Here is a 14,388-nt window from a genome sequence, read left to right as displayed (position 1 = left end):
GATCTCAGAAGCAGTTCAACAGAAGATGAAGAATGAAACAGATTGGTGGAACAGGTACAAGAACATGTTCTATCTCAGGCAGTGCAGAGATTTAGAGGCAGACGAACTAAGTGGATGAAACAGGTTCGTGAACATGTTCCAGGGAAAGTTCTACAACAAGTAGGATTTACATAATTATGGAAAGAACTTGGAAGTCAAGTATGAAAGATTTCTTTCCATAATTGTAGGGATTAGTAAGCCTTCGACAAAGAAAAGAAGCTGACTCAACAAGGCAAGAATCCAAGTACAACACAAACCCTACGTGCGTGTCATTGACCGACTAGGAAAGGGTTTTGTGTTCAACCAACCTGTGGAGCATAATGTTATAAATACCCAGGTCTTGCCAAGAGAAGTTTACGCACCCACAGAGAGAGAATTCAGAGTATTGAGCAAGGACAGGATTTATCCGTCATATTCAAGAATCCGGGGTTGTGTCCCTATTACACAGAGAAGGATCGATGGAGCTGTTTTACTGAATAATGTTTCCCAGTTCTGAAGTCTAGATTTCTGTATTAGGTTTGTGTTATCAATGTGTATCTTTATCAGTTATTTAGAAGCATTAAAGTAGATTCAAACAATTATAACTCCAAGTAGGACGTTTACTACTTGGAGATAGATTGCTAGTCAGAGTTTCATAGCAAGGCTGTTGTAGGGATTAAGTTGCAGAGTGTGTGACTTAATCTGCAGTTAGCTCAGTTGTAGTGAAGTTGTTAGGGAAATCTTACAGGTCTGTAGGTTGTGGTTTTAATCACTTTTTGAGCCAGGTTGTTTTCACGTAAATATAGTATGTCCTTTACGTACCTGCAGTTTTATTCCGCAAAAATGATCCTCGTAAAGGTTAACACCTTGGGAGAATATCATGACAAATAATGCACTAACTACTGGACACAGTAAGGGAGAATCAACTCGAAAGCCTCTATTGTTGAGTGGGCAATACTATCAATGGTGGAAAGCTCGCATGAAGGACCACCTACAGGCAGAAGATCACGAATTATGGAGCAAGGTCATTAAGGGACCTGAATACCTCACAAGGATGGGAGAAAATGGAACAGAGGTAAGGACAGAAAGAGATGAGTATGATGATAAGGACTACAAGATTCATAAAAGGAATGCCAGGAGAGAAGAAGCAAGCCCAATAAGGAAATTCCTCATAAGAGAGAATCATTCAGGCAGAAATAATACCTCTGATAAGGAAAGGAGTTTTGATAGGGCACAAGATGGTGGATGCTTCAAGTGAGAAAAGACTGATCATACGATCAAGGAGTGTCCACTATGAGAAATAGAGTGGAGACGAAGAAAGGCAGAAAAGAAAAAAAAATTGGGGAGACAAACAGAAGCAAGGAAACCACCACAGCTATGGTAGCAGCCTGGGGATCTAATGAAGACTCCGAAGATGAGGCTGACCACACTGCACTCATGACTGATGATCACTCAGAGACGGAGATGGATGAAGACTTCAAGGTAAGCACATATGGACTCAAAGACAATTTTGATGTGTTGTCAAAAGAAGAAATAATATCCATGATGGAAGACCCGATTGATAAATGTAATGAGATGACCACAAGAAAAAATGAATCACTCACTGAATTTACATGCCTAGAGGATCAATTATTGAAGAATGAGGAAAGCAGAGTCAAAACTAAAAAGGAAAATTGATGTGCCGCGAATTTGTGGCACATTCGACGCCTTTTTACTACGAATTTTGGTTGTTTTCAAGTAAGTCTGGTTCTTGTTAATATGTTTTTGTTGTGTTTTAGGAAGACGATGGCCCAAAAGCAAAAACAAAGAACAAAGGAAAAATTGGCCAGAAATGAAGAATCGACATCCCGTCGATCAGCCGATGGACCGTCCTTCGAAGCATCGATAAGCTCGATTTTCCAGTGATGGCCTTAGTTGAAGGCAACAAACGACGGAACCATCGATGAAGCGTCGAACTGATTGATGCTTCGTCGTTTGTGCCGTCAATCAAGATCTGTCAACAAGAAGATAGAAAGGCGGACTACTCGACGGAGCGTCGAACTGGTCGACGGCACCGTCGAATGGATCATATCGCTGAAGATATAAAGGACGGAGGAATCGACTGATCGTCGAACGATCGACGGTCCGTCGATCTTGCTATCAAGGGAAATTTTGTCAGTCGCTGCTGTGCGTTTTTGGAGCCTATTTAAAGAACATTTTAGTTTATTTTTGGCAGCCAAATTTTATTGTGCACGTGAACAAAGTTCCATTGGTGGGTGAGCATTGATTACTCCACTTTTGAGCTTAGTGGAGACAATAAGATTCCATTTTCCATCATCTTTACCAAACTTTTGTAAGCTTTATGTCTTACTACTTTTGTGACCATTATGTGTGAGTAGTTTCTTTAATCAAAGTTGTGGACCCAAATGATGGGTGTTATGTAATGGGTGTCTAACATTGTGTGTGTGTGTATATATATATATATAATGGGTTGTGATGTGTTTTATTATTTCTCATATTCATTGTTAGTTAGTGGTTGCAAACACTTGCTTATGCACAAACCCTAGTTTGTTTGGAAAGATGAACTAGGATGTGAGTTGAAATAATATAACAAGGACTCGGGGCGCTAACCCTCGTTTAATGAACTCACTTAGGGATAAGATGAGATCTACTTGGCATATTTAATCGATCTTACTTGCAACTTTTCTACATTTGGGAAAATCATGAAAAGAAATACTTTCTAACTATTGGAAAATATTAGGAAGTGCATTAGAGATTAAGTGCATACAAAACCCCGACCCATTAGAAATATATCATATTGATACCCATAGCATAACATCTAATCACAGCGGGGACACAACTTTGGTTCTTCCAATCCAAACAAATTCTAAATACTTCAAAATAGCGAATACAAACCAAATCTCTCCTCTATACTATTCGGAATAAAATTAAAGTTTCTATAGATTAGTTACATAAATAATTAGTACCTTTCTCTCTCCATATTCCCTGTGGAATTCGACCCCAACCTTGTTTGAGTTACTATATTTGACAACGTCCGCTTTACGTCATTAATAGGTGTAATTTGAGCGTATCAAAAATTAGCTACTAAAAGAACAGGTTGCTCAACTTGATTCATCCATCTTGGGTCTATAATTAGATGTTCTAAAGCTGACACTTAGAACAGGAGAGCATGAGGTGAACACTGAAGAATTAGAGGTTGAGTCTGAATTGCAAAGGGCAAAGAAGGAGCTGCACTTGGAAAGAATAAAATACAAAGATATCAGCTCCAAACTGCTTCAAGTATAGCGTGACCTTAAAAAGGATAATCAATGGACACAAGCCTCACAACTGTTGGCAAATTTCACAGGCCAAAAGCACAATAGAACCATAGGGTTGGGATTTGACATGATGACTGAAAATAGAGTGTCAAGTGATGTGTTATGCACCTTATGTGGTAGATGGGGCATTGGAGAGTTGAATGCCCAGTGAAGATGAGCTATAAGATGAAGAACCTGAGGATTGCGAAGAAGAATACCAAGTCAGCTAAGAAGAAAGCTACAAGTGTTGGGAATATTTTCATGTGGATATTGCCTGAATGAAAAAAAAAAAAGAATTAATCCATCCCATGGTTGAAGGAAAGGGACCCAAGCTTGCATGGGTGCCTAAAACCAACCCTTGATTGTTTTTCAGGAAAGAGGAAAAGAAGAACAAGCTAGAATGATATATGAATAGCGCTTGCTCAAGGTATGAAGAGAGAACACATTATTAATTCTGCTCATTCTCAAAATAGAAGGAAGGGAACACTGAAAAAGAAAGGTCATTAAAAGAAGAAATCAATCAAACAGGGGGAACATTGGTTGAAACAGGTTCAGAAACCTGTTCCTCGTATTGAACGAAGATGGACAACAGGAATATGTGTTGTATACTCCAGATGTCAACAACTAAAATCAAGGGAGCAAAACCAGAGGACACATTCAAGGAGAAGGGAAATCGTGTTGTCAGGGTATCTATGCTACATTGAAGAAGGGTTTCCCACCATGGTTATAAAAGGAAGAATATGTTAGCACTGGGAATGATTAAAGTTGCACATGTATCCCTCAAAATTGGCTAGGAAGGTTCTTGCAGACTGAGTGGCACTCAAAGTAATTAAAATATTTTACTCATTCTTGTATATTAAGGTGAACATTCTATACAGGGTAGGTTCGTGATCTTGCAAAGTCTAAACATGATGACTGTCACCGAAGCAGGCCTCAAATCAAAAATAGCAAATATGCTTCAGGTATGTTCTTTTCCCTACAGTCAATTATATACTCAGATCATGGAACAACTTAGACAACCTGTTTTATGTGCTCTAGTCATAACTTGTAGTCTAAGGAGTACTTTAAGAGAAGAAAAAGTGAGTCATGATGATATCCTTGAAAAGACACCCAAAAACAAATCATGTTCTTCCCAAAAAGAGGACTTTTCTGTCATCCGATCAAATTTCTACATAAATTGATATAGACTCACCCTTACCTCACGAATATCATCTCATCTCTCTCACCTCGGAGCTCGAATGAAAAATAAGATGTACAAATACTTCTCAAGCTCTGATCCGTCTCCCACCTCCTCACACTCCATTGATCCTCCAAATCAGAAAATGTACCTCACATTACCCTCACAAAAACACCTTTCCTTGATGTCCAATTGATTTTACCAATTGGAAAGATGAAGGGGAAAAGAGCATTGGTTGGAGCACATAAACATGGAGAATATGTGAAAAATTCCAAAATAAGTGATAAAATGGAGAAAATCATTGATATAAGCTCATCTAAAAAGGATCCATCAGAGCTATTAAGGAAAAGGAGCTATGGAGATATAAGGGTTCATGAAGAAGTATGGAAGGTTGAAATAGAAATAGAACCCCTCACCATCAAGAAAAGAATTACAATCCGGATCTTGGTCCTTATAGGCAAAATCGGTGGAAAAAGATGGTGGGTCTTCTAAAGGGAATAACATGGATTGGGAAGGAGATCTCAAAGCTAAGAGAAAACTGGAATAAATTAGATCATCCAACCCAAGCCACCCCAGTAGCCAGAACTCCATAGGATTAGTCTTTCCTTAAATTTTAGAGTCCAGTTCCTATGATCTGTTGTATATGGTTGTAACCAAGGGACTAGAATTGTACTTGTTGAAATCAAATATACATTGCACATCTTACTAATTCGTGCCTGAAATTGTATGACATAAATGTTTTATTGACTAAACAAGTAATTGTTCTTATCTGTGTATATCAATAGCCCCAGTGGCCATGAGTTGAATATTGTTAAAAAATTACTAGCCATAATCTAGGATTAACTTTTTAATGATGCCAAAGGGGGAAGATTGTGCGAACCAACTTTATGACTTATATGCTAACATTATAGTTCTTAAGTTCATATCGAAGTTGTAAGTGTTTGGAACCGGTTGAGACATAAACAGAGTTTGTCATCATCAAAAAGGGGGAATTTGTTGGCATTAACTAGATTAATGCATATATGAGTTTTGATGATTGACAAAAGATGAAAAAAGGTAGACCTATTGTTGGTTCCAAACATTGTGAAATGTCTGAATGAGCAAGAATGCAATGCATAGTGAACTAGTACAAAGACCTGATCGATTGCAAGGGACATTCAATGCACATGAATCAAGTCCACTAACATGTTCCATCGGATACAGACAAGCAGACAAGCAAGCACAGAGAAAGAGGTGACCTAGCCTACAAAGATGTTCAGTGTATAGCATGAATGATATATGAATAAGACAACTGAACAAGGCAACAAAAGGAGGGAAGATGACTCAATTAAAGAAGCAGTTCATTGAAGAAATATAACAAGTATGCAAAACAAGTTCTATATAAAAGAGTCATCATATGCAGCAAAAAGAATGATCACAGGTCATCAGATGCAATGGATGAATGACATAGCAGTGATCAGTGATGAAGAAGTGGAAGAACACCAGTTGCAAACACAGAGCTATGCCGATATACGAAACAGGTCTGTCAACATGTTCCAGCCAAGATCTCAGAAGCAGTTTAACGGATGATGAAGAATGAAAGAGATTGGTGGAACAGGTACAAGAACGTGTTGTATATCAGACAGTGCAGAGATTCAGAGGTATACGAATCAAGTGGATGAAACAGGTTCGTGAACATGTTCCAGGGAAAGTCCTACAACAACTAGGATGTGCATAATTATGAAAAGAACTTGGCAGTCAAGTATGAAAGATTCCTTGCCATATTGTAGGGATTAGTAAGCCTTCTACATAGGAAAGAAACCGACTCAACAAGGCAAGAATCCAAGTATAACACAAACCCTACGTGCGTGTCATTGACTAACTAGGAAAGGGTTTTGTGTTCAACCGACCTGCGGAGCATAATGTTATAAATACCCAGGTCTTTCCAAGAGGAAGTTTGCGCACCCACAAAGAGAGAATTCAGAATATTAAGCGAGGAGAGGATTTATCACTCGCGGTGTGTAATACACTCGCGGGTGACATGGTATAATGACTAATTAAAAGAGGGCATGTGGCATTTAGTGCAAAATAATAATTTTAAAATAAATTATAAGAAAAAATTATTTAATATAAAAAATAAATTTTGAATAAAAACTAATATTTCAAAAAAGAAAAGAAAAATCTATTTTCTAAACCTTACACATTACTAACACAAAAAACGCATTTACTAGCAAAAGAAAAATCTGAAAATCATGTTCTTGGTGCTCTTCACCATCTTCATGTGTGTTCTTGTTCCGACCATGATTTCAATTCAAAATTTCAAGAAAAACTCCTCCACATTTGTTATAACTTCAGCTAAAGATTCCCCACGAAGACCCTAAGACAATCCCAACATTAATTTTTTAAAATTTTCATCAAATAAATTAACCAATTTTAAATCTTCAAGCTTTCTAAAGAACCCTTTAATGGTGTTTTGATGAGCTCCTTCGATTTTCTTTTTCTTTTTATTAGGAGAGAGAACATGAAATTGGGTTTGTTTATGGTAAAAATCGTATCAAAAGGTAAGAATAGTGGAAACAATAAAGATGAGGAAAGAAGATAAACACATGACTTTAGAACCTCCATTGAAGGAGTTTAAGCTCGGGAAATGGGTGAGAAAAAAGGAGATGAAGAAGAGAGAAAATAAAATAAAAATTGACTAAATAAAGCCCTTCACGCGCCACTAATGAGTGTATCACACAGTGTGATTCACACTGACTATGCCAAGTCAGCGAAAAGTGTCGAAATAGCATAGTCAGGCCCTACCATAGGTGTCTAAATGAAATAAGGCTTGGTTGGGTGTTTAAGGGAAAGATCTTGACAACCAGGGCCCCGATGAATTTGGCCATAAATAAAACAGAAAAGAGCCAAATACACCCCGGTACTATGAGAAAAGGTTCAAATATACCCTTCGTTATACTTTGGGTCCAAATATACTCCTGCCGTTATACTATTGGATCAAATATACTCTTCTTCCATAAAAGTTGTCCTAGGTGGACATCCTATCCTACGTGGCCTTGACATTTGATGAGGTGGATGTCATGTGGCATGCCACCTCAACACCCCTAACTCATTTTACTCCTCTTCTCTATTTGTTTTTCTATCAATAAAATTTTCTTCCCCTCAACCACCATTACCGCCACTAAAATTGGAGACGAAAGTAGGTATGAGCCAACTTCTACTTGTCGAGCAATGGAAGGCCACCTCCCTCAAACTGTTCACTGACCATTTTAATATATGGAACTTCCGCATTTATAACTACCCTGCTAATATGGGAACTTCAAACGGTAACTTAGAGAGAGAATCTCTCACTTCTCTCTAGGATCTCAACTCTTCCGATCACTAACATTCTCAGGTGACTATCTCGACATGGATCCTCAAGATCCACCTCCCTTACAATCCAAAGATCAATCTCAATTTATCACCCCCAATTCGAACACCAGTGCTCTCCCAAACCCAGTTGATTCCCTTTCCCCAACTCCTAATCCCCCTTCCCTGGGTATTCCGATTCTAATGGGAGTCCGGATCAGATTGAGAAAGAAAACATAGAGGAGAAATCAGAGGAAAATACCCAGATCAAACCGTGCACCTCCTCCTCGTTTGTTCCCCCACCTATCAAAATATCCTCCAACTTCGATAAGCTCTCGAATGCAAAACCCCCATTTCCGACCTCTGCTTACAAAGAAATCCCCAAAGCTAACACACAAAATCAGAATCCCATCAACCATCAAAAAGAAAAAATGATCTCAGGCAGCAAATCTAATTACTCCAAACCAACCTTCTCTGCTACTGTTCAAGAAAGTCTGCATAACAATCAAGCAGAGCAGCAGCCAGTTGAAATCAAACAAGGTACTCATCTGGGCAAACCTGCCGTTTATTTCAATGCCGAAGATTATTTTATTAATCTTGCCAAAGAGTGCAAATTAACTCTAGTGGGTAAATTCATTAGAGGAAAGCCGCCTATGGAGGATATTAAGAAAAGCTTTGTTAGTCAATTTCAACTGCGACGCACTCCGAAAATAGCTTACTTTGATCCGGAGCATGTGTATATAGACTTCTACAATGAAGTACATTACACTTACATTCAATCCAAAACATATGTTTATATTGATGAATGCCCCATGAAAGTTCTCAAATGGTCCCCAGATTTTACCCCTAAAAAGGAAACCTCTATTGTTCTGGTATGGGTGCTTATCCATAAGCTCCCACGGCATTTGTTCAAATGGGACATTCTTGCTAGGATTATTAAGTCTGCTGGGACGGCGGTTGCTCCTGACTAGGCCACCTATTCTAAATCCAGAGGAAATGTCGCCAAAATCAAGGTCGAAATTGATTTGCTTAAACCAAGATTAGATCAAATTTGGTTAGGCTTCAATAGGTTGGAAAGTGGTGAAGATGGTGTGTGGCTTGATATTGAATATGAGGGAGTACCATCTTATTGTAACTACTGCTGTATACAAGGGCACCTGGAATCTCAATGTAGAAATAAGGCCAGAGATGACACAATCAAGGCTCAAAAGAAAGAAGCTGAGGAGAAAGAAAAAAAAAAGGTTGCTCAAGACAGCAACACACAAGATCAAGATGGTTTCACTGAAGTTACGAGGAAAAACAAGAAGCAGTCCAAAAATAAACACAATATGGAAACCAGTAGCAGCAAACAACAGGAAACTAAAAACAAAAAGGACATATCGCAACTCAGCCAACAACTAGAAATAAACAATGACATGGAAGATCGACATGAAAAAGACAAAATGGAAAAGGAACCAGCTCAACAGAATAAACAAGAAAAAGAGGGGCAACATTCGAAGGAGCAGAAAAAAAGACAAGCTCAGAAAAACAAGAAGAAAAAGGCAAAAAAAAAAAGATTGAATATGATCAGAAGGTAGACCAAACCTCAAAACAAGATGAAATCCTTACAAATTCACCAAATGTAGTTGCTCGACCCCAGAAAAACCAACAGACCCACACCAACCAAAAGAACATAATTTCCAAAACCAATCCTCAACCAATACAAAAACAAACCAACAACTAAAACCAGCCTACACAAATACAAAATACTTACACCAAACAAACAATCTCCCATCCCATCCCGAACAATTCTAAGCAAACCCAACAACACAGAATAGAGAAGTATCAGTCTGATGATTCTGACCCTGATGCCTCCACCGAAGAAGAGCAGGACACTGAAGAAGAAGAGAGTAGTGAAGAAGATGATTACGAAAGTGTCCAAAGTTCAGATTCTGAGGAGGAAACATATGATAAACCAACAGTTAACTTCAACTCAGCATCAAACATAGAAGTGGAACAAGCTTTCGGAGAAATAACAGAACACATGAATCTTTCTCCAAGAGGTCCCCAATCCAACAGAGGTGGCATTCACTCAAGAGGCGGTAGAGGTGGAGGCAGGAAAAACCAACCTCAAACTACCAGAACTCAAAGCAAAGATCCAAAACCCAAACATTCTCAATGATTAAGTCTATCATTTGGAATATTAGAGGCATCCGGACTATGGGTGCTTTTGACAGACTCAAACAAATCAAGATGGCTTACAAACTCGATTTTGTTGTTGTGTTTGAACCCTTTTGTAGAAATACCATGATTAATAAGTTCAAAACAAGATTGGGGTATCAATTCTGTTACTCTAACTGCAACAACCAAATCTGGATTTTTTGTGATCACAACTATGAATGTAGCATTTTGGAAGACAAGGAGCAATATGTTACCTGTAGCATCAAATATCAAGAAGATACTATTCTTTTACCTGTGGTCTATGCTAAGTGTGATGAGCAACTCAGAGAAACTTTGTGGGATGACCTTAGACTAATTGCTAACAATTCAAACTCTCCTTGGATGGTGGTAGGTGACTTCAATTGTATTCTTGTCCCAGAAGAAAAGAAAGGAGGTACAATTCATAGAATGAGCAAAAGTATGCCTTTGCTCAATTTTATGATGGACTGTTCACTCGTAGATGCTGGATATATTGGATCTACTTATACTTGGTGTAACGGAAGAGGACCAAGGCATAGGGTCTGGGAAAGACTTGATAGAGCCTTAACCAACCAACTATGGAACCACAAATTCCCCTACACCACCGTCACTCATCTAGTCAGAATTGACTCTGACCATGCCCCTCTAATGTTGGAAATCTCACACTCTCAGGCTAACTACAAGAAATACTTCAAGTTCTTAAACTTGTGGACAGAAGAGCCTGATTTTTTGGATATTGTAAAGGATGCATGGGCTATTGAAACTGTTGGAACTCCTATGTGGAAGTTTCACTTGAAACTTAAGAATACTTGCAAAAAGCTCTCTGAATGGTCCAGAAATACTCTGGGTAATATCTTTGAAACCACCAAAAAGATGGAACCTAGGATTTCTCAACTGGAAGAAGTCTGCTTAAGAGATAATTTTGAGGAAAATAGGATGGCTTATAATAATGCTAATGCATTACTGATCCAACATGTGAAGAAGGAAGAAGCCTTTTGGAGGCAAAAAGCTGGACTTAAATGGATTACTGATGGAGATGCTAATACCAAGTTCTTTCACTCCGTCATCAACACTAAGAGAAGAAAGATGCACATGAACAAGATCAAGAAAGATAATGATACCTGGATTGAAGGGGAGGATAATATTGCCTCAGAAGCTGTCAAATTCTTTGAAGATCAATTTACCTTTCAAGATGTGGATGATGGCCCCGCTGTTCTGAATTGTCTTCCACGAGTTATTAATGATGAGGATAACAATATGCTGAATGATAGACCTACTCTTGAAGAGCTGAAGAACGTTGTTTTCTCTCTTAGCACAGACACTGCCCCTGGACCGGACGGTATCTCGGGAAAGTTTTACCAACACTGTTGGGATATCATAGCTCCTGATTTATTTAACATGGTTACTAGTTTTTTCGCAGGTAATCAGCTCCCCAGATCATTCACACATAGCTTTCTGATTTTGATTCCCAAAACCAACAATCCACAAAAGTTCACTGAATACAGACCAATCAGCCTGAGCAATTTCAGCTGCAAAATAATCTCCAAACTTCTCAACACTAGGCTCTCTAAGGTAATGCATAAGGTAATCTCTCAAAGCCAAGCAGGTTTCCTGAAAAATAGATCAATCACTGATAACATAATGCTCACTCAGGAGCTTGTTCATAACATCAAAAAGCCTAATGTAAATTGCAATGTTATCATGAAATTGGGTATGACAAAAGCTTTTGATAGAATGTCTTGGAAATTTCTTGGTAATGTCATGAGAAAATTTGTTTTTTCTGAAGAGTAGATTGGCATGATTTGGAAACTTCTTTCAAATAATTGGTACTCTATCAATATTAATGGCAATAGACATGGTTTCTTCCATTCAGGTAGAGGCATAAAACAAGGTGATCCCCTTTCCCCATCCCTTTTTATTATAGGTGCTGAACTTCTTACTCGACTAATGGATCAATTAAAAAATGAAAGCTTTATTCACTACTCTGTTGATAAGAAACGCCCGGTCATTACGCACCTCAGTTATGCAGATGATACTATTTTGTTTTCTTCTGGTGACTATCTTTCTCTGATGGCCATGATGAACAAGCTCCAAATTTATGAAAAATGTTCTGGACAACTAGTAAACAAGAGTAAATCTTGTTTTCTAGTAACTCCAAAAACCAACTACTCCACCATTCAAGACATCAAAGGTATTACTGGCTTCTCTCACTCTAACTTTCCTTTTAATTATCTTGGTAGTCCTATTTATACAGGCAGGAAATAAGTTGTTTATTTTGGAGGTCTTATCTCCAAAGTTGCTGCTAGAATTCAATCCTGGCATGGTAAGCTTCTTTCCTTTGGGGGTAGAGCAGTATTGATCAAATCAGTGCTACACTCTCTCCTAGTACACCTGCTCTCTGTAGTGAAACCTCCCCAAACCATCATTTCTCTTATTGAGAAATACATTGCTAATTTTTTCTGGGGTGACAATGCTGGTAAGAATAAATATCACTGGAAAGCTTGGAAGGATCTTTGCTTTCCTAAAGAAGAAGGTGGGGTTGGTTTCAGATCCATTCAAGATATGTGCTTGACTGCTAGTGCTAAGGTTTGGTGGAACTTCAGAACTAGACCTTCTCTTCTAAGGGATTTCATGGAAGCTAAATACTGTCCAAGGGCACATCCCGTCTCTAAGAAATGGGCCCCTGGACAGTCCCATATCTGGAAAAGAATGGTCGAAATTAGAAGATATTGTGAGCACAACATCAACTGGAAAGTGGGTAAAGGAAATCTTTCCTTTTGGTGGGACAACTGGACTGGAAATGGCCCTTTAGCCCAGCTCATCCATCAAGGTTACAAGTCCAAAAAGATCAAAGTTTCAGACTATATCATCGATGGAGAATGGAACACTGACAAGCTCCTCAATTTAGATCCTAACTCTATGATCATGGACATCAAGAATATTAAGATTTATAATGATGGCATTGACTTTCCTACTTGGACTCCTGATCATAACGGGATCTTCACTTGTAAATCTGCTTGGAAATCACTGAGATTGACTAGGGCTAATACTATAACTGCTGCTAACTGTCGGCATCCTAAGCTACCCTTTAAGGTTTCATTTTTTATGTCTAGGATGTTAGAAAATAAAATCCCAACCGATACTGCTCTTCACGGATTCAATATTTGTGGTCCTTCCGGATGTTATTGTTGCAACACTCACAAGATTGAGAAAACTAATCATCTTTTCAGAGATAGTGAGCTAGCCAATGATATATGGAATTTTTTTGGTGCTAGCTGTGGTATTATCTCCACTGCCAGAGATATTAGGGTGACTGTTATGAACTGGTGGCTTCAGAGGTCTAAAAACAAAGTCCATGCTATGCTCCTCAAATGCCTCCCAACTATTATTTGTTGGGAAATATGGAAAGCAAGGTGTACTTACAGATATGAAGGCATCAAATACACTCAGAGAAGGATCATTGATCAAATTACTTACCTTGCCAGAGTGATAATTAATCTTCAGTTTACTTCACTGAATCTTGAGGGCCCCTGGCATAACTACTGCCATATAATCGAAAATCTTAAGCCTAAAATCAATATTAAATGTATAAAATGGATCAAACCTGACTCACCTTTGCTTAAATTAAATACAGATGGATGCAGCAAAGGCAACCCGGGCAGCTCAGGAGGAGGAGGAATACTTAGAGATGAGATCGGACATTTCCTGATGGCTTTCTCTGCCTACTATGGACAGTGCAACAACAATATTGCTGAGACAAAAACTATCTTGATGGGGCTGAAGTGGTGCATCGACCGGGGTTACCAAAACATCAACATCGAATCAGACTCTAAACTGATTATTGGCATGATCAATGGTGACATTCGCATTGCTTGGCAAGTCAAAGATCTCATTCAACAAATCGACATGATCAAAAATCAAGGCAATATTAATTTCAAACACTGCTTTCGCGAAGCTAACACAGTTGCAGACTACTTAGCTAACCACGCAGAAGAGACCAAACAAGAACAATTCTTCATAGATGATTTAACCCTCCCCACAAGAGCTAAATCACTATTGAAGAATGATTTTGAAGGAAGACCCTCTTTCCGGATCAAAGCTAGAACAAATCAATATGAAATCCCTCATGATTAGTATGGAGCTTATTTTTTGTATAGCTTATATAGCTAACTTTCCTCCCCAAGATTGTAAGGATAAACCTTCTTTACACTATAACTGTAAAGAAATCCCCCTAACCTTAACTTAGCTGGCAAATTTTTGTACAGGAATGAAATCTTCATCCTACTTGTAACACAAAAGAGGCTTGGTCACTACACCACCTCTCTGTACATGCGCTTGATGGAATGAAAGGATGGGGTCATGCCATAGCCCCCCCCCCCCCCCCCCCCCCCA

At 38.6% G+C, this 14,388-nt stretch overlaps 1 protein-coding gene across 1 annotated transcript; it reads left to right on the top strand.

The window, feature by feature from the left end:
• The first annotated feature begins 10,017 nt into the window (after nt 1-10,017).
• On the top strand, nt 10,018-14,130 carry LOC132612052 (uncharacterized). The gene is made up of 5 exons (XM_060326396.1): nt 10,018-11,335; nt 11,417-11,568; nt 11,650-11,749; nt 11,870-12,187; nt 12,293-14,130. The coding sequence occupies exons 1-5, from the start codon at nt 10,018-10,020 to the stop codon at nt 14,128-14,130; spliced, it is 3,726 nt and encodes a 1,241-aa protein (XP_060182379.1).
• Nucleotides 14,131-14,388: the final 258 nt, after the last annotated feature.

Source organism: Lycium barbarum, chromosome 9, assembly GCF_019175385.1.
Source record: "Lycium barbarum isolate Lr01 chromosome 9, ASM1917538v2, whole genome shotgun sequence".
NCBI classification, from domain to species: Eukaryota; Viridiplantae; Streptophyta; class Magnoliopsida; order Solanales; family Solanaceae; genus Lycium; species Lycium barbarum.
Note: the sequence above shows the minus strand (reverse complement) of the source record. Positions and strands in the feature narration are given on the sequence as shown.

What these genes read in the sequence shown, in the direction of transcription:
- LOC132612052 (XM_060326396.1), top strand. Translation starts at nt 10,018, where the DNA reads ATGGGTGCTTTTGACAGACTCAAACAAATCAAGATGGCTTACAAACTC. An exon ending in AATGTCTTGGAAATTTCTTG is followed by an intron (nt 11,750 to 11,869) that starts GTAATGTCATGA and finishes TCTTCCATTCAG; the next exon opens with GTAGAGGCATAAAACAAGGT. An exon ending in CACCATTCAAGACATCAAAG is followed by an intron (nt 12,188 to 12,292) that starts GTATTACTGGCT and finishes TTATCTCCAAAG; the next exon opens with TTGCTGCTAGAATTCAATCC.